The sequence below is a fragment of the Myxocyprinus asiaticus genome, chromosome 14 (genome assembly GCF_019703515.2).
Source record: "Myxocyprinus asiaticus isolate MX2 ecotype Aquarium Trade chromosome 14, UBuf_Myxa_2, whole genome shotgun sequence".
Taxonomy (NCBI): Eukaryota; Metazoa; Chordata; class Actinopteri; order Cypriniformes; family Catostomidae; genus Myxocyprinus; species Myxocyprinus asiaticus.
In genome coordinates, this window is record NC_059357.1 from 19,846,433 (window position 1) to 19,869,234 (window position 22,802).

Sequence of the window (22,802 nt, forward strand, 5' to 3'; positions counted from 1 at the left end):
AAGAATATTTCAGCTCTGTAGGTCCATGCAATACAAAGTGAATCCAGGTGACTAGAACTCCAAAAGCTCCAAAAAGGAGATAAAGGCAGCATAAAAGTAATCCATCCAGTTGTTTAATCAATGTCTTCTGAAATGATCCAGTTGGTTTTGGGTGAGAACAGACCAAAATATAACTCCTTTTTCACTGTACATCTTGACAGCAGTCTCCTTGGCGATAATGATATTAAGCTCGATTACACTTCCTATAGCGCCACCTAGCGCTCTTCGCATGCATCAAGCACCAGGAAGTGTAATCGAGCTTGAACTCATGATCATGCCTAGAGACTGCAATGACAAGATGTGAAGTGAAAAAGTTATATTTTGATCTGTTCTCACCCAGAACCAACTTGATTACTTCAAAAGACATGGATTAAACCACTAAAGTCTGATGAATTACTTTTATGCTGCCTTTATCTCCTTTTTGGAGCTTTTGGGGTTCTGGTCATCATGCACTAAAAACCTTTGTTTGTGTTCAGCTGTAGAAAGAAAGCCATACTCATCTAGGATGGCATGAGGGTGAGTAAATGAAGAGAGAATTTTCATTTTTAGGGTTGAACTATCGCTTTAACTTTCACATAGTGCACGCAAGGGACTGTTTGCAGAAAAACTGTACAGAAAAATTCAAACAATTTGGGACAATTAGGAATTATGTTGCTAACACATAATCAGAACTGTAGTCTCACTGCTAAAAGGACTATTTATACAAATTTTCCAGCTCAAATAAGCACATTTTTGTACAGAATAAATATTATACTGTACAGTAAGCACTTTAACAAAAATAAGAAATGCAAATGTCTGCTTTCAAACCCGGAATGCCTTGTACCTTAGACTACCATGTAGGTGCATTTCAGTATATGCAATTTTAGTATGTTTTCACAAACGGAGTAAAACATTTTGTCTGTAGTAATCGATAGCACACCACAGATTTTGCAATTAAATTTCTTCTGGATGTTTAATTTAGACAAAAACTATCTTAATTTGTCTTCTTTGATCACCACTGTCTTTAAAGAAAAACAGACAGATTTTCCTATCTGAAGGAGATGCTAGGTCTGTTTTCCGCCCTAAACTCTTTGTCGAGACTTTCATCTTTCTCACCGGTTCTTGTTCTGCCAGACAGAATTAATCATCAGCTATAAAGAAAAAAGAACAAGGGCAGCAGAGGTAAACAAAGTGTCTGAGGTACTTCTCAAAGAACTGTAGGAGCTACTAGCGCTGGGTTTGAGTCCACACATGATTTAAATGCTTCACAGCATTTTCTGTTACACACATCAGGACACCGAAAATGAATTATACCTCAACTCATTTTCTTACCAGCTGAGTAGGAAAATAAGTTTATGCCACCTGAGCAGATGATTGGCTGAATCATGAGTGTAAACATTTAATTCATATCCATTCACGTCATTTAAGACGTGTGATATAAATATACTCAAATCCAGCATGCACCACTGAGCAATGTTTAAATTTGCCTTGTCACACTGAGGAGTAAATGCTGCAAAATGTATCTTCTTTCCTTCATCTGACCTAGCTGTGCTTCTTGCAGAAAATGTAATCTTCCTGTTTAAGCATACTAAAGCTTGTGTTGAATTTGATTTATTATCTCTGCTCTCAAAAGTGTCTCTCTGAAAGGTATGAACACCATTTAAAACAATAATATTCTATGATAAAATGCTGGTGATGATAAAAATGTTTCTAAAAACAGCTTCTTTAAGATGCTGTGACATTTTCTGAAGAACTCTATAAAAAGCTTCTTTGCAAAGCTAACCTTCACTAATTTTATGTAATTGTCTCTGGAAGGACAGGCACATGCATCAATGGATCTCCTCACACCTCTGTTACAAACATCCCCAATGACACATAATCATCAGCTTAGCATGTAATCATGCATGATTTTCAATTGTGAGTCAACAACTGTATCATGAATATTAAATGAACTTCACCAGCATACTTAAATGAGATGGTAAAAGGAGTATTCTGGGCTTAATACAAGTTAAGATCAATCGAAATAATCTGTGGCATAATATTGATTATCACAAAAATGGATTTTGACTTGTCCCTCCTTTTTTAAAAAAAAAAAGCACAAATCTGGGTTCCAGTGAGGCACTTACAATGGAAGTGAATGGGACCAATCTGTCAACGTTAAAATACTCACTATTTCAAAAGTATAGTGTAAACAAGATGTAAACAATATGTGGGATTTTAGTGTATTAAAAGTCACTTACTAACCTTTTCTGTGTAAAGTTATAGCAAATTTAACAACTTCGTTGCCATGACGATGTAATGTCAACAAACCCCAAAATCCTAAAATGACTGTAAAAATTGACGATTTAACAACATTACAGCTTAAATAATACATGAGTTTTAACAGAAGAGTTAACGTAAGTGCTTTTAAAAAATTATAAGCTTCACAATTCTGCCGTTAAACCCTCCAAAAACTGGCCCCATTCACTTCCATTGTAAGTGCCTCAGTGTAACCTTGATTTTTGCTTTTTATAAAGAAAAAGAATAGAATAAATTTTTTGCGGTTCAACATTATGCCACAAATGCTGTCAATTGAGCTTAACTTGTATTGAACCCGGAACATTCCTTTAAGTACCATCAAAGATGCCACCATTATCATATAACTTGTGTTGAACTTGGCTAATGTTCTTGAACAAGAAAGGTGGCACAAAATCTTGGGGCGAATTCACTAAAATGTTACACCACTTTTGCGAATGACCAAAACAACCTGCAATCCATTTGAACAAAACATGCAATATGCTGAAATAATGCTGCACCCTATTTCAATGAACCATTTTGTTAATGTAAATTATGCTTTTTATAAATTGTGCCTGATTCACAAATCTATATTTGTGTAGTTCAATTAGAAGTGCGCTATGACTGTCCTCGGAAAGCAGGTGGTAAACTGAGTTTTATTAAAAAGAGATGTTTGTGTACATTTTCTATTGATGTGGCAGCAGTTATTCATCAAATGATGATCAATTGATGGAGAAGAGCATTATAACCGGGCATATTTCCAGACACGCAGTGCAGCGGAGCGCACTTTCGCATTTTAAAGAGCCGATTCAGGTGTCTGGATAAAGTATGCCAGATTGAGTTTGCCTCTTGCATACTCTGTAACATTAGCACTCAGAACTTGCCTGCAAGATTGGGAATTGTGCAGTGCAAATTGCAATAATCACAAAAGTTTTGGATGCGTTTGTGCTGTTACTGAATTTGCATAATTCATTTAGTGAATCGGGAAAACTAGGCTATCATTGGGCCTAATTCATTCTTAGCAAATTCCACCCTTTGTGTTTAAAGTCTAATGACCCTTTAATGTGTATTGCAGTCATTATCTCACCGCAGTGCCTTCCACAATGTCTCTCCAGATAGGCTTTTCGCCAGTTCCCTCACTGAAGTCTAGCAGGTTATCCACCACCACTTGACCTATGAGGTCATGTCTGGAGAAGCGGTCAAAGTCATAGATGGAGAAGTGGAGCTTGCGTGAGTGCAGTTCAGCCAGGGGCACGCCAAACTGGAACGTCTCATTAAAGATAGGGTTGAGAGTTTTTCTGTGCACCTGTGAACCAGAGCCAGTAAAAGACAGAGTGGAAATGAGAGAAAGTGAGGGAAATTAGATGAAATTAGAAAAGTGGAGTAGCTGAGAGGGGAATAAGTGAAGGGAGCGAATGAAAGATTAGTTAAAGGAATAGTTTAACAAAAAATGTAAATGTTGTCATTATTTACACATCTTAATGTCTTTCAAAACCCAAATGAGTTTCTTTCTATCATGGAACACAATGGCAAAATTTTGAAGAATGTTCTGGCCACTCTTTTTCGTTTAATGAAAGTGAATGAAAGTGAAAATAACAAAAAAGCAACATAAATGTGTCATAAAAGTGGTCCTTACAACTCTATATTACGCACTATATTCCAAATATTCTAAAGCCATATTATAGCAATTGTATGAAAAATAGATCAATACTTAAGTTTTATTCCCTGATAATCTTCACCTCCATTCAGCTGTTAACCGAGAACTGCATCAGTCTAATTCTGAACGAATCATTCAGACCGGTTTTGTCAACTGCATCAAAGCGATTCACTGAAAAGATCCAACTCAAAAGGTTGATTTTTCATGAATCGAACATAGCTACTTTAAGTGAATAATGACTTAAAGGAATAGTTCACCCCAAAATGTAAATTTTCTCATCATTTACTCACCCTTATGCTATCCCAAATGTGTAGGACTTTTTTCTTCTGCTGAACACAAACAAAGGTTTTTAGAAGAATATCTCAGCTCTGTTGTTCCATACAATGCAAGTTAATGATGGCCAGAACTTTGAAGGTTCAAAAAGCACATTAAGGCAGCATAAAAGTAATCCAAATGACTCCAGTGGTTAAATCCATACCTTTTGAAGCGATTTGATGGGTGAGAAACAGATCAATATTCAAAGGTTCTGTAAGCGATTTTTTCATGGAAAGGTATGCAAAAAATGTTCCTACTCCCTGAAGGATATTAATGAAATGAAAGTCGTAAGATATCTCACTCTGTGACAGCACTAGACTCTGTAAACAGCAAATAAAAATTTGTCCGCGCGCCACGGACAATGACGCTTCAATCATTTTGCACGTTCTCATAGTATTGTAGTTGCAGCTAATTATTGAGGCTTACTGACATTTTAAGACATGTTGTTCAAAACAGTTATCTATTAGGGGCGCTATTTTGCTGCTGTTGTTTTAAACAACCGTTTCTACCCGATGTCGGTCTCATAAAGCTAATTTGTCATCTTTGGAGTGCGGGTTTTGGAAAGAGGGGTGTGGCTAATTAAACGGCTCAGTCTCGTGGAAGTAGAATGGCTGAAATTGCTTACAGCACCTTTAAGTCATTTTTTACTATAAATTTCCACTTTCACATTCTTCTTCTATTGTTTTTGGCAATTTGCATTATTCATGCATATCGCCGCCTACTGTGCAGGGAGAAGAATTTATGCTAAAAAGGAACTTAAATATTGATTTATTTCTCACCCACATCTATCATATCGCTTCAGAAGACCTGGATTAAACCACTGGAGTTTTATGGATTACTTTAATGCTGCCTTTATGTCCTTTTTAGTGCTTCAAAGTTATGGCCACCATTCACTTGCAATGAATCCACCTACAGAGCTGAAATATTCTTCAAAAAAATCTCCATTTATGTTCAGCAGAAGAAAGAAAGTCATACACATCTTGGGATGGCATTAAATGTGTAAATGATGAGAGAATTCTCATTTTTGGGTGAACTATCCCTTTAAAATCGGTCTGCTTCTCACACAATTTCTGTTGTATGGCTTCAGAAGACTTGGAATATAGCACACATTTTGACCAATTTTATGATACTTTTATGGTGTCTTTTTTTTTATTTTGGAGCTTGAGAGCCCCAGTCCTCATTAACTTTCATTACTGGGATAAGAGTGGCCAGGATATCCTTCAAAAATGTACCATCTCTGTTCCATGGAAAAAAGAAAGTCAGGTTTAGAAAGAGATGAGGGTGAGCAAATAATGCCAGAATTGAATTTTTGGGTGAACTATCCCTGTAAATAATAATAATAAAATAATATGTATTTGTAGATTAACTAGGGCAGCAGGAAAAAAATCTAAATGCAGGCAGACTGAGAAATACATTCAGATCTTAATGAGTCCCAAGAGTCCCTGCCATCTGAACTGTAGATTATAGTAAGAGCAGCAAGCACACAGCAGCTTCAGAAGTGTAAAAAAAGATACCTTGGTCTGAAATTTCTTCTTCCGATCAGGCAGTAAGTAGATCTTGACATAGGGATCTGAGAATCCATTGGCATCCTTTGCCGGGAGATCCAGGGCTTTCAGTATCTTAACCACCAGCTGCTCCGTGCTGCAAGAGAGACATGTCAATGTCACTGTAATTCACTTTGAACTATCTGGAACTCTATGCACTCGTTTGCGAGTCCATTTCTGCATCATCTAACCGGCAGAGCTGGTTTATGCTGAAACGGGCTGACAACTAGGCCAGCATCAGAACAGCATTGCAGCATTGACTTCAGTGAGAAGGTGCCACTGGTAAAACTATGTTCAACAGCTCAGAATTAATTGATAGATGGACAGAACGATACATGTGGTGCGCAAGCTAAAAGGATATTGTATTATGTGAATATGTGAGATAATACATCACTAATGTGAATATAAAAACATAAATATTTGATGTGAAATGCAATGTCTTCGGCGGTCTGCAAAGGCCTCCAATGCTGGACTTTATAAATAATCTAGACCTTATTACAGACCAAACCATATGTCATTCCATGGCTAGACTGCAGTGGGTTGTTGCGGTTTTATGCCAAACTTAGCATGACCATGAATTCCAGAAAGTGTAAGGCTCATCCAGTGTTTGTGCGGATGTAAATAAGAGAGGCGGGGGAACTTCTGTGGTCGCTAATCAAGCCTTGTTATAATTTGTCTCATGGTGTTAACAAATGCATCACCCTTTCATTAGAACACTTCAACAACAAATCAACAACACTGGGGAGGAGGAGCCCAACCACAAATCCAATAAGGCCTTATCCAAACATGTCAGTCACAAAGAATGAACCATTGGCTTGTGCATGACATGGTACAAATCACACCCAATCAGGACAGAAATAAACATTAATCATGCACAATATCATTATTATCCAATTTGGAGGTCAAATTAAAGTGACAAATCTAATCATTCTATATTGACCAATCATATGCAGTTAAGGATTAAGACATACTGTAATACTTGCTATTAGTAAAATCAAATCTTATTACATAATAAAATACATGTTGACAGTGCAAGTTAGAATAAACAGTCACAGATGCATTATTAGCTGTCCAATCTAATATACATTATATCAGTTTGGGGAAATTAGAATTGGATCTCATGACGAGTGGCACGCAGCTGAAGAGCGTGCTTTAAATTAGACTGGTCTTTAGAAATGTACTCTACTCAGGGCTATAATTGAAAATGACAGTCTTGCCCACATTACAGAAAGCATTTTAAAGTCACCATCCACCCCACACCACAGTCACGTGTTGAACCACTGCTTTTTATTACTAAATGGCAGGTTCCTTCCATCACAGGGGGTCAGGAATTGGCTGGTTAGCATTAGCCCCTACTGGTTGATGCTGGAACTACAACTCATGTTAATCCCAAAGAACCGCTCATAAGAGTCACTCGTTCGGGAACCACACTACAACGGTCACGCTGTAGATTCAAAAGAACTGGCTCATGAGTCATTCGTTCAGGAATCGGACTATACTGTACGCACTGTGTTTTTACCACTGTACATTTAGTAGAGCAGTGTTGGTGCTGATTAGCACAGCAGGAAACACTGTCAGAGTATTTTAATACAGTTTTCCGTCCGGATCAGTTGACAAATGACATTTAACATATTGTTCAACTTATTGTCATAAATACACATAACATATTGTTTTTGGAGGGCTCTTAAAAGTGTGAAATTTACTAATATTTTCCATTTCCAATGACGAGTGATTGATCATGTGACACCTGGTGCCAGAACTAAGGGCCCATAGCAACCTTCAGATCGCGTCTTCCTGGGGGTCCTGTGGAATCTGAGCACTGCTATAGAGATGAATGTGAATGCTAATAGAATATATATACCCCCACACCCCCACCTACTCAAAACAAAAGTCATGCTTTTATACATGCCACATGAAAGTGTTTGTCTGGAAAACACAATGATCGCCACTCAGCTGGAATCTGACAAACAGATTGAAAAATTTAAATAAACCCACAAAAATCCAGCTCAAACTCTCATAGACAATAAGTTGGAAATGGCTGCTATTCCCTAGCCACCGCATGTGTTATCAGCTAACCGCTGTGCTGATGAAAAAAGCTGCGTCCCACTGGATGTGGCTCTGTCTGACAGTGTCAACCTGCCTGCTATTCCCAAAATGCTTATAGCTATGATATATTCACATTGATGTATCGCAAATGCAACAGCTCAACAGGAGGTGCAATGATGTCAATTAAACACACGCACACACAGGAATGAGAAATAATCTTGGCCGGCCAGCTCTCTCACACACACTGAGTAACATACCATTTCCTGATGAATTTCCATTGAAAGATAGTCAATACCTAATAAGTCACCCAAAAATGAAAATTCTGGAATCATGTACTCAACCTCGTCCCAAAAAGCATTTGACTTACACACCATTTACATTTAATGTACGGGGGTAAAAAAATGCAATAAAAGTGAATGGTGACTGAGGCTAACATTCTGTTTAAAATCTCCTTCTGTGTTCCATGGAGGACAAAATGTTATAAAAGGAAAAAAGGGTTTGGAACATCAGGGTAAGGGTGGGCAATATAACCAAAATTCTATATTACCATATAGTTATTTCTTTCTTTCTGGAAAGTCAACAAAAAAGGGTTTATATATATATTCAATAACAATGTCATTGGGGTGGGCGACACAAGCAAAAAATTATATAGCAATATTCTTGAAATCATTGGTCGATAATTAATCATTTAGATGTAAAGTGATTTCCAAAGTAGCCTAATGGTATGTCTAATGGAAGTTTAAAAAAAAACTTTATAATTATTAAAAATAATATTTGATCTTTTTTATCTATTCTGCATTAGTTTTCAATCCAAGCAACAACAACAACAACAACAAAAAAGAGGCTTCTTTCTAGTTGATTATAAGCATTTGCTTTGATTACAAAGCAAACTACTCTATCATGTATTTGTTTTGGATTTAGCTTTCCACTGGATACTGGAAACCTTTTTGTCAACTGTTGTATATAACTACTAAATATAATTTGACAAAGGTATTATTTAATCATTCCTGAGGTAATTTATTCGATCACGATCACATCCCGCGCATGTCAGAAAGAGCGCTCTCATTCAAGTACTTTTAATGCAAAAATAAATTTCTCCTGCATTTGTTTCCATGTTTGTTTGTCTCTCTCACTATCAGTCTCACGTGCAGCCAGATGGAGTGTCGCGCACACAGATATGTAATGTACATACCTCAATATAAACTGCATAGATAGATCTCTACCGGCTGACACTTTATACTGTCGTCACAATATATATATATTGCCATACCACCAAGCCCTACATGAGGGCGAGAAAATGATGACAGTTTTATTTTTTGGGTGAACTATCCCTTCAATTCAAAACCTCCCCATCTCACATAATCATGCCATACTCACCTGAGAACTCACAGCGGAACATACAATAGACTCATAATGTAATGAACAGGGACAGATCTGTCAAATCATTTATTTGAACTACTCCCTATGTGTAAAGTATGAGGTATCACTCTCCACTCACCCATCTTTCAGATTTCTTTCTCCCTTTTGGCTTCCTCTGTAATTCTGGGTGGAACACAGTGCTGTGTTATTATGTGTTGACAAGCTCTGCTGTTTAAAGTGGCTGGTTATATATAATTCATGAGTGAAACAGCCTCTCCCTCTTTTCAGTTCTCAAACATCAGCACTTTTTACCATTCATGTCCCTGTGCGTGACGGCAAAATAAAGCACCAGGCCTGACGTGCATGGGCTGCCCATGGTGTGCCTGACTATAACTCACTGTGCTGACTGCAACTCCCCTGCCTCATTCTTCGGCTCGCCTTTTCAATTGTGTGCCCTGCCGATGAGATCTATTTATAACCAACTGATGTATTGAGAGGCATGGATTCACATTGTGTGTCAGTTCCATATACTATTTTTTTTTCCCATGGGGCAAGGAAGTAATGGCGAGATGGGTTTGAGCAGACTCACTTGAAGGCGTAGCGCAGGAGGAAGCTGATTTTGCCGCAGGTATCGCCCTGTTTGCCTTCCCCCTGGTCTCCCTGGCGCAGCCGGTAGAGCTCTGGTTTGATCTGCCCAATTCTGGTCAGCTGCTCACTCTTCTCCTCACCGTGAAAATCAGGGCTGGAGAGCTGGTGAGTCATGGGCTTGGGCCTGGAGAGAGACCAGAGGGTGAACACATCAGAATCAGGATGAGCTTTATTGCCAAGTATGCTTACACATGCAAGGAATTTGTCTTGGTGACAGAAGCTTCCAGTGCACAAACAATACAACAAGACAGAGATAATAATACAAAAATAGAATAAAAATAAAAAGTGAATAGAAAATATAAGTATATATAAAAATACACAATATGAAACAAAAACAAAAAAAAATCGTATTTGTTCCATTTTCTTATAATATATAATTTCTTGCATCTTTTCATTTTGGGGTACAATATGACCTGAACAAGCAACCAGTAAGGTTGCTGGTATAATTCCCCCAATAAAGCAGCCATCACCATTGTGCCCTTGAGCAAGATATGTAACACTAGGTTGCTCTTGGTTTTTTTTTACTTGTAGCAACATTATGTAAAATTTTTGTAACATTACGTAAAATGCATGGTAGCAAATTCCACCAACCCTAGACGATAAATAAAGATTCTATTCTATACTATTTAGACCAGCCAAAATATGGAGGGTCCAAAAACATATTCAAAAGTGATATATGTAAGATCTTGTGATATATTAAACCACTATTAACATTTTATTGATCATTTTTATTATGAAAACTAAACACTTTCATACAACACACATATAGCACACCAAAAACAGCACACATCCTGCAACACACAAATCACACATTCTCTCTATCATCCTGTAACACACACACACACACACACACACCACCATAGAGAGGAACAAGAAGATGAGGTCACTAACCTAGTGGTGACCTGCTGCTGGGATTGGGCATTGGGTAGGTCTTTTGCAGCTGCGCCTCCTTCTGTTGACAGGGGCAACTCAGGAGATGTCTGGCTCAACTTTAGATTCGCTGAAAGAGAATTAGAGAGAAAGCATAAGCCATAAAGTATATCTAAGGAGAATAGTTAAGTATAGTGAAGAGGATGGAGTATAGTGAAAAGAGATCATATCTATCACTGTCTGTAAGTCTTACAATGACAATGTGGTTCTCAAACTGTAGCACGATTTACACACGGTGCACTCTCAGGTGGTACGCAATACAACTTGTAATTTTAACACTTAAAAGGATAGTTCACCCCAAAATTTTAATTCTCTCATCATTTACATAATTATACCCTCATGCCATCCCAGATGTGTATGTCTTTCTCTCTTCTGCTGAACACAATACAAATTTTAAGCTCTGTAGCAACAAAAATCTTAGCTCTGTGGGTCCATACAATGCAAGTGAATGGAGCCAGAACTTTGAAGGTCCAAAAAGCACATAAAGGCAGCATAAAAGTAATTCATTCGACTCCAGTGGTTAAATCCATATTTTCTGAAGTGATATGTGTGTGAGAAACAGATCAGTATATCAGACATTTTTTACTAAAATTCTTCTCCCTGCCCAGTAGGTGGCAATATACATGATGAAAGTGAATCAACAAAAACAAAAGAATAAGAATATGAAAGTAAAAGTGGAGATTGATAGTAAAAAATGACTTAATATTGATTTGTTTCTCACCCACACCTATCATATTGCTTCTGAAGACATGGATTTAACCACTGCAGTCGTATGGGTTACTTTTATGCTGCCTTTATGTGCTTTTTGGACCTTCAAAGTTTTGATACCCATTCACTTGCATTGTATGGACCTACAGAGCTTAAATATTCTTCTAAAAATTTTCATTTGTGTTCAGCAGAAGAAAGAAAGTCATACACATCTGGGATGGCATGAGGGTGAGTAAATGAGGAGATAATTTTTATTTTTGGGTGAACTATTCCTTTTAATCACACTTCAGACTCAAAAATATCTAAATGTTTTTGCGTTATGTAGCAAAATATCAAACTACATTGCATTAATTTTAGAGAAATAAATCTTAGAGGATAACATTTTTCAAGCTAAACGTATCACCAGTTGGTTAAACGTCATTAAAAAAACATGACAAGTCTTTGTTATTTCTCAGTTAGTTCTGAGAAAATGTCAAGAATCATTTATTTGCAGAAATAACTTGGTTTGATATTGTGAATTTAGTGTGAAAACATGACCAAACACTTTTGGGGGCCACTGTAAATAGTACATTTAAAATACTAAAAATAAAATTGTATTTAAATTGTAATTTTTAATTTTTATTACCTCTCCCTCATCTATTTTTAAGAATTACTGTGCATAATCCTTGAGAAGTGCAGACGCTTGAATAGGCTATTGGAATGCAAAGTGGTACTTGATGTGATCAGACATGGTACTTGGTCAGAAAAGTTTGAGAACCACTGAAGTAAAGAGTTATGTAGTACTCACCAGCATTGTTGGGATAAGAGTCCATGTCTAGGTAGGATTGCTCCTGCATCTCCTGCGGACCCCCAACCACACCCCCAACTACCAGCCCCCCTCCGCCCTCCACCCCCATCAGGTCAGAGAAATGGGGGTGGTGCTGTCCATGCTGGGAGAGTGAAGGATACAGAGAGGAAGAGGAGTGAGTGTCCTTCCTCTGCAGGAGAGGAGGGAGGAGCGACGAGCCGCCACCACCCCCACTCAAACCCACACCACCAGGCAGGAGCCCTGATGTCAAGCTTAGACCTCCTCCTTCCTTATCACGCCACGGCAACCAGCAAAGCTTCCAGGAAACGAAGAGCGAGACAGAGAGCAGCACGATGCCACAGAATGTCACAATGACGGAGAGCAGACTTACGGAGATCTCTGAGACAGAGACAGAAAGAGAGAGAGAGAGAGTGAAAGAGACAAAGGAAATTAGAGACAGTTTGATTTCTTACAGCCTTGGGAGGTAACAAGCTTGATTGTATAAACTGGAAGTTATCAAGGATGAACAGTGAGATATCTGAAAAAGAAAAATGTGCAAATGAAGTTGGATTAGCAGACAGATGTTGTGCTTGGGGAATGAATGCACTGTGAAACAAATCAGTAAAAATATCAGAACATCTATAAAACAAGATAATTTTATCTGATAAGCAAAACTGTGTAGGGCTGTTCACGCCCAAGCATGTTTTTGTGTGTTTTTCAATAGTTTCCTTAGCTTAACTTAAAATGTAGGTTCAAGAGAACTATGCTCATGTATTCAAAATCCTAGCATGCACTGCAGCATGAATAAATTATGAAAACTGCAGTGTTACTGTCGTATTTTTCTTTTCTTTCTTCTTTTTTTTTTACTGATTGTTGCTTTTATTTATGCTGTTGGTTATTGTGTTTGTTGTCACTTTCAGTTTTTTGTCATGTAGCAAAAATTAAAAGCTAATTTTTTTACTCAATGATGTGTTTGATGATTGTCACCATCACTGGGATTTGCATGTAAAGTGTTGAGCCTCATGAGTGTCTCCTTGACAAGTTTAAGTCTGAGTATGATAGAGAGATCAGATATTGGCCTCTGATTCACAACTGACCATTTTATTTAATCAAATTGCACTTTATTTTACCTCTGACAATAGAATAGCCCCAACTACTTCTATTGTTATCATTATTAATATTAAAGAATTAAGTATTTGAACTTCTCTATTCACTTTGAATTGAATTTGACCGCAGTTGATTGAACTAGGAAAGTCAAGTTTACATAAAAAGACAATAAGCTCATTTAACAAGTTATACTGATTTACGTCAACTGTATTTCCCTGTGAAGTTGACATAACTTAAAATTTAAAGGCAGCATGAACACTTAGTTTTAAGTTGAAACAACAAGATTCTTTTACAGTGTAGATGGGCGTCTTTGACCATTGCTGATTTTTAGGTCTCTGCCAAGAGTGGCAAATTTTTTTAGGCCACAACCACATATCCATTTAAGTTTGAAACCTCTGTTTTTAGTTTTCTAATGTCATAATTTTCCAAAGTATGCTGTAATGGAGAGCATTTTTGATAGTCTCCATTTTCAGTGGAGGAAACGCCATTCTATTGTGGATGTGTAAGGATGTGTTTGGTTCAAGTTTTTTTGTGAATATATTTTTTTATAATATATATATATTATAGATAGAATTTTATTGAGTTTATTATTCTTACCTCAAAGGTAAATTGTTTTCTTGTTTTCAGCAATAACCTCTCTAAATATTTTTAGATTTATTTGACTTTGACTTATGCTTAAAACAAGAAAAAACTACTCACCAATGGGATAAAAAAAAAAAAAAAAAAAAAAAATATATATATATATATATATATATATATATATATATATATATATATATATATATATAAATACACCTAATTCAAGATATTTTCTCTTTTTGTAGCATTTTATATTAATTAAAATTCCTTGTTCCTTTAACCAATGACATGAAATGGCACAATATTATGCAACCACCCCACAAATTCTCTGAAAACAATATCTTACAATATTTTGCTTCTAAAGTAAATTTATGTAATTTGAAGAATGTATATAAAAATAAAAATAAACAAATCTGGAAAACAAGGCAAAAAATATGCATTAAGAAAATGACTTTTAGCAGTGTGGGAGAAACCGAAGGAGGTTCGAAGAAAGGGAGAGAGAGGATCAGAGGGAGAAAAAGGAAAAGAGATGGCGCATTATGCCTGTAAATTACCACAGGCTCTACCAACATTCACGAGCCCTTATCTGAATAGAAAGCCAAGAAAAAGATGGATTTATTTCTTCACAGAAAAAGTGGCAACACCAATGACAATTTCTACAAAGATGTCCTCTAAACTGTGATTAAGCCTTATGACTCTGTCGCTCTCCAAGTATGAGCTTTCAATCACGAAGCCTTTAATAACGATTTCTAAGGGGGTGGGTGACTGAATCATTTGAGAAAAAAATTAGTCTTTGGCAACTCGGTTTCATCACCACAGTGGGGAGAACTGCTCCCCTCCACCAAGTAGGAACAAACAAGTGCCTGCCAATCAAGAAAAATAGAGGGCTGGTCTGTCAGCTTGACTGTTTGTCTGTTCTCAAGAGCTCTATTCAGATCTCAATCCCACATTGTTCCTTGGCTTACCCCTTTCTCACATCACTTCCTCAGAACCAGCACCCACCAGCAGTTCTGAAAACCCCAGGGTGGTTCTACCTAGATCTGCTCTGTAATTTCTATTATACAAGGAGGCCATTTCATATGTCTACCTCAGCTATTCCCTTCTGTCATGCTATCTTTTTCAGTTAATTCTTACATCTTCTTCCATAATTGTTCCTACTTTCAACCATTGTCCTGTGCTCCATGCATCAAGGGCTCAGGTTTTAGCTGGCTACTTTTGGCAGTTAGCCCCTGTTGTTAGATGCTGTAACGACACCATTATGCTGGCAAAAATTCTGTTTCTCCATTGACAGACCTTCAAAATTGCAAATATTTCATTACATTATAGTAGATGTGTTACCAGTGCCCAATTTTTAAAGCATGAAATGGAAATTTTCCTTGTCTGCTGCCTTTGATGTCACTGCTCATGCACTGGCAAGATAGTCACAAGTAGAGGGCTTGGGACTATAAGCTTTCCTGTGGTGCCGTCAGCCAATCAAAACTGTCAAGATGTAATTTTCCTCTGGTTCCACAGTAATTAGTCACATGACATTTACAGCTCAGGTGACTGGCTTAAAAATGTGAATGCCCATGAACAAAGATGGCTGCATGCAGGTCATGCATTTTCCCCATCTTTCCAAACTTTCATCTTTTGTCCCTTTTGCCCTCTTTCTTCTTTCTTTCTATCTCCATCATATTTCTCTCCTACCCTTCTTATCCTCTCTCTTGCTGTTTTCCTTCCTTCTTCCTCTGTTCTTTCTGTCTGTCTTTGGTGAATAATTCATCAGTGTCTGTATGTCGTTAATCACTACTTGTTCAAAAGATATGTTCAGAGAGCGAGACAGAGGGAGGGAAAAGGGGACTGATCTGTCAGTTTGAAGAACAAGACTCAGATAGAGATTGTAAGATGTGCAAAACTACATATTTTCAAAATCCACTAGCTGGTGGGTTGCCTGAACTACTAGTTGACTAATCAGTCTTAAAGGGTAGTTCACTCAAAAATGAAAATTCTCTTATAATTTACTCACCCTCATGCCATCCCAGATGTGTATGACTTTCTTTCTTCTGCTCAGAACAAAATCAAAGATTTTTAGAAGAATATTTCAGTTCTGTTGGTCCAAAAAGCAGATAAAAGCAGCATAAAGGTAATCCATATGACTCCAGTGATTAAATCTTTAAAAGCGATATGATAAGTGTGGGTGAGAAACAAATAAATATTTAAGTCCTTTTTTCTATAAATATCCACATTCACTTTCACATCTAAAAGTCACATTCGTTGCCTGTTTAGTTTCACTTTCACATCTGAAAATGCAATTGGAGATTTTTAGTAAAAATGTAGATTTATAGTAAAAAAGGACTTAAATATGAATCTGTTTCTTACCCACACCTATCATAGCGCTTTTGAAGATATGGATTTAACCACTGGAGTCTTTTTAAAACGTCAGATTTCTGGCCACAATTCACATCCACTGAAACAAACATTCTTCTAAAATGTTTCATTTGTGTTCAGCAAAAGAAAGAAAGTCATACACATCAAGGAAGGCATGAGGGTGAGGAATTTTTATTTTTGGGTGAACTAACCCTTTAAAGAAGCCCTGTGTGATTAGGCTGGCTTCGGGCTCACCTGACCCTGATCGGACACATTTATTATGGGGCGTTTACATATGAAACATTTTTGCATTTAAAAAAAGATGTACAGAGCACAACGGAATGGAACAGAGCACAGAACATTTTTAAAAGTTTAACTATAACGCTCAAAAAATGCAACAGTTAAATACATCTGCATGGTAATTAAAGCACCATTGTTAAAATTATTTAAAAAATGAATTATTTAATGAATGAATGAATAAGACAAAATCGAAAACTAGTCAACCATCATTACCTATCCATGACAGACAGAGTGAGAATAGAGAGATATAGAAGGAAAAAATGGAAGAGACTGAGACAGAGAAGGAGATCAGAGATATGAATGGTGGAAAAGGGAGACGAAGAGAGAGGAAGGTGGTAAATTGTAAAGGGAGAAAGAGGAACGAAGAGGAGATGGTGATAAAGGATGGTGGGAGGGAGAATGGAAAGAAGAGAAGGGAGGGGCCAGGAAGGAGCAAACAGATTAGTGTACATGTTGAAGCAGACACATTGGCTGACTGGTCAAGATAACGATTCCCTTCACACATCGAAGGTGAGGAAAAGAGAGAGATAGTGCGAGAGAGGGGTTAATAAAGTTCGCAAGTGCTCTCTTGTGAGAAAAACAGGCCAGAAAAGGTGGACAGTGATGAAGAGAGGGAGAGAGAAGTGTAGCAGGCGTGAGAAAGGAGGAACTGCAGGAATGAAAGATGTGGAGCCAAACAAACTGACACAGATGAAGAGAGAGAACTAAATAGAGGAGGGGTTTGGGATTAGAAAGGTTAATGTATTGATCGGCTTGCGAAGAAAAAAGACTGTTTGGAGGAAAAATAACTGGGGAGGGAGTCTGATACAAACTACAAACTACAGAATATCAGCGTTCTATCCTGTTGCTAGTTGCTAAGTTTTCTTTTATCTTGTCTCATTGATTTTCCACACCATCATCACCTCCTTAAGATCGAGGGTGATTTTGTTCGTATTTGTATGTAAAATGTGCATTGAAACTGGATTGGATAGACACTGAAACGTACCATATCATCGTATTAGCAGCATTTAAAATGTAGAATCTAAAAAACTTAGAAGCTAAACTTAGGAGATGTACAAATCTTTACAAATACTGTTATGAATAGTTGGAATTGAAATTGACAAAACCTTTTTGTGGGCACTGGTACAGAAGAACAAGTTCAATTATCAGACACAATCACTCTCATTAATATGTAACATTTTAGAAGTAACATTTTTTAGATATTTTGTCAGAGAAACCTTTTAAATGGGAAATTCATAAATAAATGAAATCCAGATGGAATTAATAAAAGTGAAGTCATTGGCACTCTTTCCCTATAAAACATATAAAAATGTACGTGTGCTAAAACAACACACAGAAAGATCTGCTGAAATAAACGCAGTCAGTTATGGTTCATACTACATCAGCAAACATTAGCAATTACACATTTTCTCTCTCACTGTGACTTCATATTAAGAAGTGGGGGTGAGATCAAATATCATGGGTCACTTTTGGTTTCACCTGGAGTGTGTTAAAAAAAATTAATGTCTTCTTTTTGGATAAAGCAGCAGGTCCAAATCAAAATTTTCAACCCTGCTGTACAACTAAGCTGTAACAAACCATGGCTTACACTGAGACCCAGGGTTACATTTTTTATTTTTTCTGTTTCACATTGTTACTGTATGCTTGACAGCATGAGTACCCTTCAGCAGTAGTGCACATATGGGCCATACTGTGAGTACAGAACAGTTTAAAGAGCCCAAGGCAGCTTCCCTCAGTTTCAAACTAATTAATACTATGGTAAGCTGCCCTTCCTGCTCAGCTATGCATGTAACTATTGCACAATGCATTCAGAAAAACAATATCATGAACTGGGCTTCCCACAGCTGGGTTTGTGCTTCTCAGCATTTGATCATCCATTAAAGGATGCATTGTTTTATGTCCAAGATTTATATAAGAAACGCAATTAAAGTAAAGACCATGTAGAGCCATCTGAGGGTTTGTCTCTAAGAATATTATAAATGTTTTTGTCTGAGGTTCTGTGAAGCATTAAAGCCGAAGTGTGTAATTTCTATGCCACTAGTGTCACCAAACAGAATTGCAAAAATATAGATTGTTATCAAACAGCTTTCCTGAACACTCCCCCAGTCTTCCATTGCTCGAACAACCAGATAGTCCCGCCCCAAACTCACACCATTGGTTGAGTCAATTTTGCTGTGTCGGGATGCTGAAACAAATAGATCAATATTCTGAAAGCACCACAGAGCCACAGTGTTTATACTTTTCGGGGAAATCAACCTTAAAAGCCTGGCTTACTTGTACAGTAAGTGTCTCTGCATACTATTCTGGAATGGGAGAAAGTATTTTAACAAACTTCAGCTTTAAGATGAAGGGCTCTATTTTCGTGAGTGTGCTAAGCGCAGAGATATGACCGTGTACAACGTCTTATACAATTTTCATGAGAGTGCTAATTCTAAGTGCAATGTTCAAGTGGCGGTGGGTGGGAGTGGTGCAAAGCGCAATTTGCTATTTTCCTGAGAAATAGGTAATTGTCCAAAGACGTTTCAAAAGCAGGTCTGTTTGCTGTGCAAAGTCTAAAATCAGTTCATACATTCGCAGCTTGGATATCCCACCAGCAGGTGGTAATAAAGTCAATTTCCAAACTCTGAAAATATTCTAATTATGTTCATGACAATCACTGTTGTATGAATGTGCTGTCTTTGTTTATATCGCTGGTACTTGATGCTGCAATAACCGAAGAAGAACCTCAGAATTAAACTGCACTTGACCCAACCCATCAGCACTTTGTGCGTGTAATTTCACCAAACCCACTTGCATCTAGACTTAGCTCATGCACGCATGAAAATACCAAAGCTTCCTGGCCATGCCCACTGACTATGCGTGTATGACTTATGGCATAAATAGGGCCCGAAATCGAACAAAATTGTAAATGTCAAATGTTGCCTCAGCCCTCCAGCACAACTTCCATGGTACCCAAAGCTGAATTAAATCCAGCCCCACCCTAATAACTAATGACTGGCATTTAGCCACTATGTCAAAACCAGGCCCTTTCAGGATCTGCACATTTTCCTCATTTTCTGCACTGACTTGGGGTTAAAATCTGTGGAATTCTGCAAATTGGATTTAAATATGGTAAAATATGTTAGACGGAGCTGTGATAACTACACTGGAAGATAAACGTATAACCAAATAAGTCAAAATATTGTGTACAACTTTGTGAATGATAGGCGTTTGAATTCTGCTTAAATCTGTGGAGCTCTCTGCAAAATACAGCGGGCACAGACTCCATGTGGGCCTGGTCAAAACCAAAAAGCAAATATGCAGAATTCATTCAATACTGTTTCATTTACTAGATTATACAAAAACATCTTGCATGAACAATTTAACTGACTTCACCATAACATTTCCATTTTGGCACAGTTCCACACACTAAAGGAATTGTTTAAAATGTAAAATGAAAAAAAAAATATATATTTTCAAATGGTTGCAGACAGAACCTTTATATACATCCATACTGCTAGGAAAAAGACAATGATTAGCTTTAACTGACAACCTCCTCTCCCTGGTATCCTTTTGGGTGATTTTAGGGTGCTTGGAACCCTAAGAAAGGAGATCTTCCATTGCTTCATTTCTTCCCCTTCTTTTCAAAAGAAGCTTTGAACCATTTCAATTACTTGTGGCTATGCGATTTCATTTTAAATAGAATGCAAGTTCAATTCCAATTCAATCACTGGGCACTTGGGGATTTAAACAATAATTACTAAATCTGTAAACAGGACAGCCTCACTCTGAACACAGCAACCAGCCATAACACCTGTGGTGGGCATGGTGTGAATACAAATAAATGACCAGGCGCAATTACGTGAAAGAGCAGCTTTTACCAGTGCACATTTCTGATACGCTTTCCTGCTCTCATGGCTTAGTGCAATTGGCTGATGTGGGAAATTACCCTTTCAGGCTATTTGTCAGTTCCAAATCAATATTTTGGTTGGAAGCTGGATATAAAACATAGCAATTTATGCTATGATTGGGCTTCATAGACCCCATGAAATCAAAATTCGGATTTGGATGGATTTTTTAAGCTTTTAGTCTATGCCTGTTAGCTTTAGGGGTTGCACGACTACTAGTTTTTAATAGTTGACTAGTCGAGTCCACTAATCAGATTGAATTTGACTAGTCGTGACATCATCTGGACCAAAAATATTGATGGCTCATCATAATCTCACTCATTTTGTCCAATCAAATGATCTCTTACAGCACCGACTTCTAAATGGCAGTAGCAAGTAATAAATCATGTTCATGGATATGATGTAAACTAAAAGCTATTGGCTATTTTTTTTAAAAAGGGACAAGCCTTTTGATGTTCCACACCAACTTCCTGTTAAACAGGAAATATGTCAACATAGTAAAGAAAACAGCGGTCATCATGCAATGCCATGGGGAATTTAATAGTCTGGGCTGTGCTCTTACCTGTGTTCATCTGTCTGTTAGGTCCTCTCATCATGTAGCTGAACTCTTGGCAGCTCGCACTCTGGCTGAAGCCTCCAGACCGGAAGCACAGTTCCTCCACCAGCACCAACGCCTTCTTACAAAGGTCGTCTTCCCAGTCCCCCGACATCCTCCAATCTGCATCGCACACCCACCCTGCACTCAACCAATCGCGCCGTAGCCCTCACCGCCCACACCAATTGGACGGCGCTTGAGTGGAAAGGGTGAGTCTGGCCACTTTCTACTGTACTGATCCAGTAAGACAGGAGGCCTTGTTTTTGTTTCAGAATGACAAAGTTCCAACAAGGTGTTGAGAGGGTCTCTTTATGACCGTTAATTGAAACATTTCATGGTTGCTAAACCCATTGGTAAGTGAGCCACAATCAATCCTCTAGCACATGCTCCTGGGGAAAAATAAGACAGAGAAAACAAAGAGGGACAGAGAATGAGGGAGGGGGAGATAATGCATAAATGTATTACATAAATGAACAGAGTGAAATTTTAATTATTGGATTTTGTGTGTGTAGCTCATCAGCGGGCTCAGACGGAATCTGAAGGCTGTTTTGGCTTTTTTTATTTTTAGGAAAAAATCAGCAGAATGGATTTAAATATGGTAAAATGTGTTAACAGAGCTGAGAGTATTAGACTCTTATTGGTAGTTGAAAACATGGTCAAATTAGCAAAAATATGAAATTAACAAAAATGGATAGAACTTTGTGAGATCTAAGGGGCCAGACCATATGTGTTATTGTGCAAAAAAAAAAAAAAAAAAGTATATGCAACGAACAGAACAAATTGTAGGTCTCTTGAGATGTGCTTTTAAAAGTTAAAGTTCTTTTTAACTAGACACGGTGTCTAAAAAACATGGCACTCCTGCGCAAGTCACTGAAAAACAGCGAGACACGGTGCAACAGTCAAAGATGTGTAACATGTTTAGCATGTTTACATAGGATAACAATTAAAAAACAGTGTGGACAAACACAAAAATGCATTTAGTGTGAACGGCCCCTAACCTTAACATAATAACATCACTACATGTAAACTGTCCGATATTGCTGTCCTCCAGGGGCATTACTATAGACACTAAAAATAATCATTACTATAGGTGCTATAATCACACTATAAATAAAATACTCATTTGAATACACTAGGATATATGGGCATATATCAAAACAATTAATATTATCCATGGAGCAACATCTGTCTAGCGCATTTTTACATAGAAAAACAATTGAAAAACAGTACAGATGGGTGCAAAAACACATCCGTAATTCTGTGAAAATCGAAGAAGTCTTCTGCAAAGTTTCTTTGTGCACAGATTCTGTTTGAGGCTGCTCATCAGTCGTTTTCTTGCACAGACCTTTTTATAATGGATGACACTGACATCCCTGAGTCCTTGTCATGGTGAAGCAGGTGAAGAGGAATTTCATTGACATAAATGTTTGGAATTTTCCTTCAATGAATGAATGGTGGTACTGCATTTAGGTCTGTTGTTCAGAAAGCATAGCCTAGATTTTTTTTTTATAGCTTAGACTCTCATTTAAATTATCAGTGAGGGAAGAGGAGAGTATGTGTGAGCTCAGTCTTTAAAGCAGCATCAGTTTTTACGGTGGGCTCTTGTGGAATGCAGAGTCATTCTTCTTTATTCATTCAAACGTTAATGTTGATTGTGGTCCATGGCTGTATTTCTGGAATGTTCTTTGAAATTGCCTGAAAA

At 37.5% G+C, this 22,802-nt stretch overlaps 1 protein-coding gene across 1 annotated transcript in view; it reads right to left on the reverse strand.

Annotated features, from left to right (window-relative positions):
* syt3 (synaptotagmin III) overlaps window positions 1-22,802 on the reverse strand; it is a 59,335-nt gene that overhangs the window by 18,726 nt on the left and 17,807 nt on the right. Inside the window, exons 2-8 of the mRNA XM_051717555.1 lie at window positions 22,446-22,795; window positions 21,068-21,489; window positions 12,287-12,685; window positions 10,753-10,861; window positions 9,803-9,985; window positions 5,779-5,905; window positions 3,380-3,598 (exon numbers count right to left, since the gene is read on the reverse strand). Coding sequence (XP_051573515.1) covers window positions 3,380-3,598; window positions 5,779-5,905; window positions 9,803-9,985; window positions 10,753-10,861; window positions 12,287-12,685; window positions 21,068-21,215 — 1,185 coding nt within the window. The 5' untranslated portion in view covers window positions 21,216-21,489; window positions 22,446-22,795. The remainder of the gene's footprint in view (window positions 1-3,379; window positions 3,599-5,778; window positions 5,906-9,802; window positions 9,986-10,752; window positions 10,862-12,286; window positions 12,686-21,067; window positions 21,490-22,445; window positions 22,796-22,802) is intronic.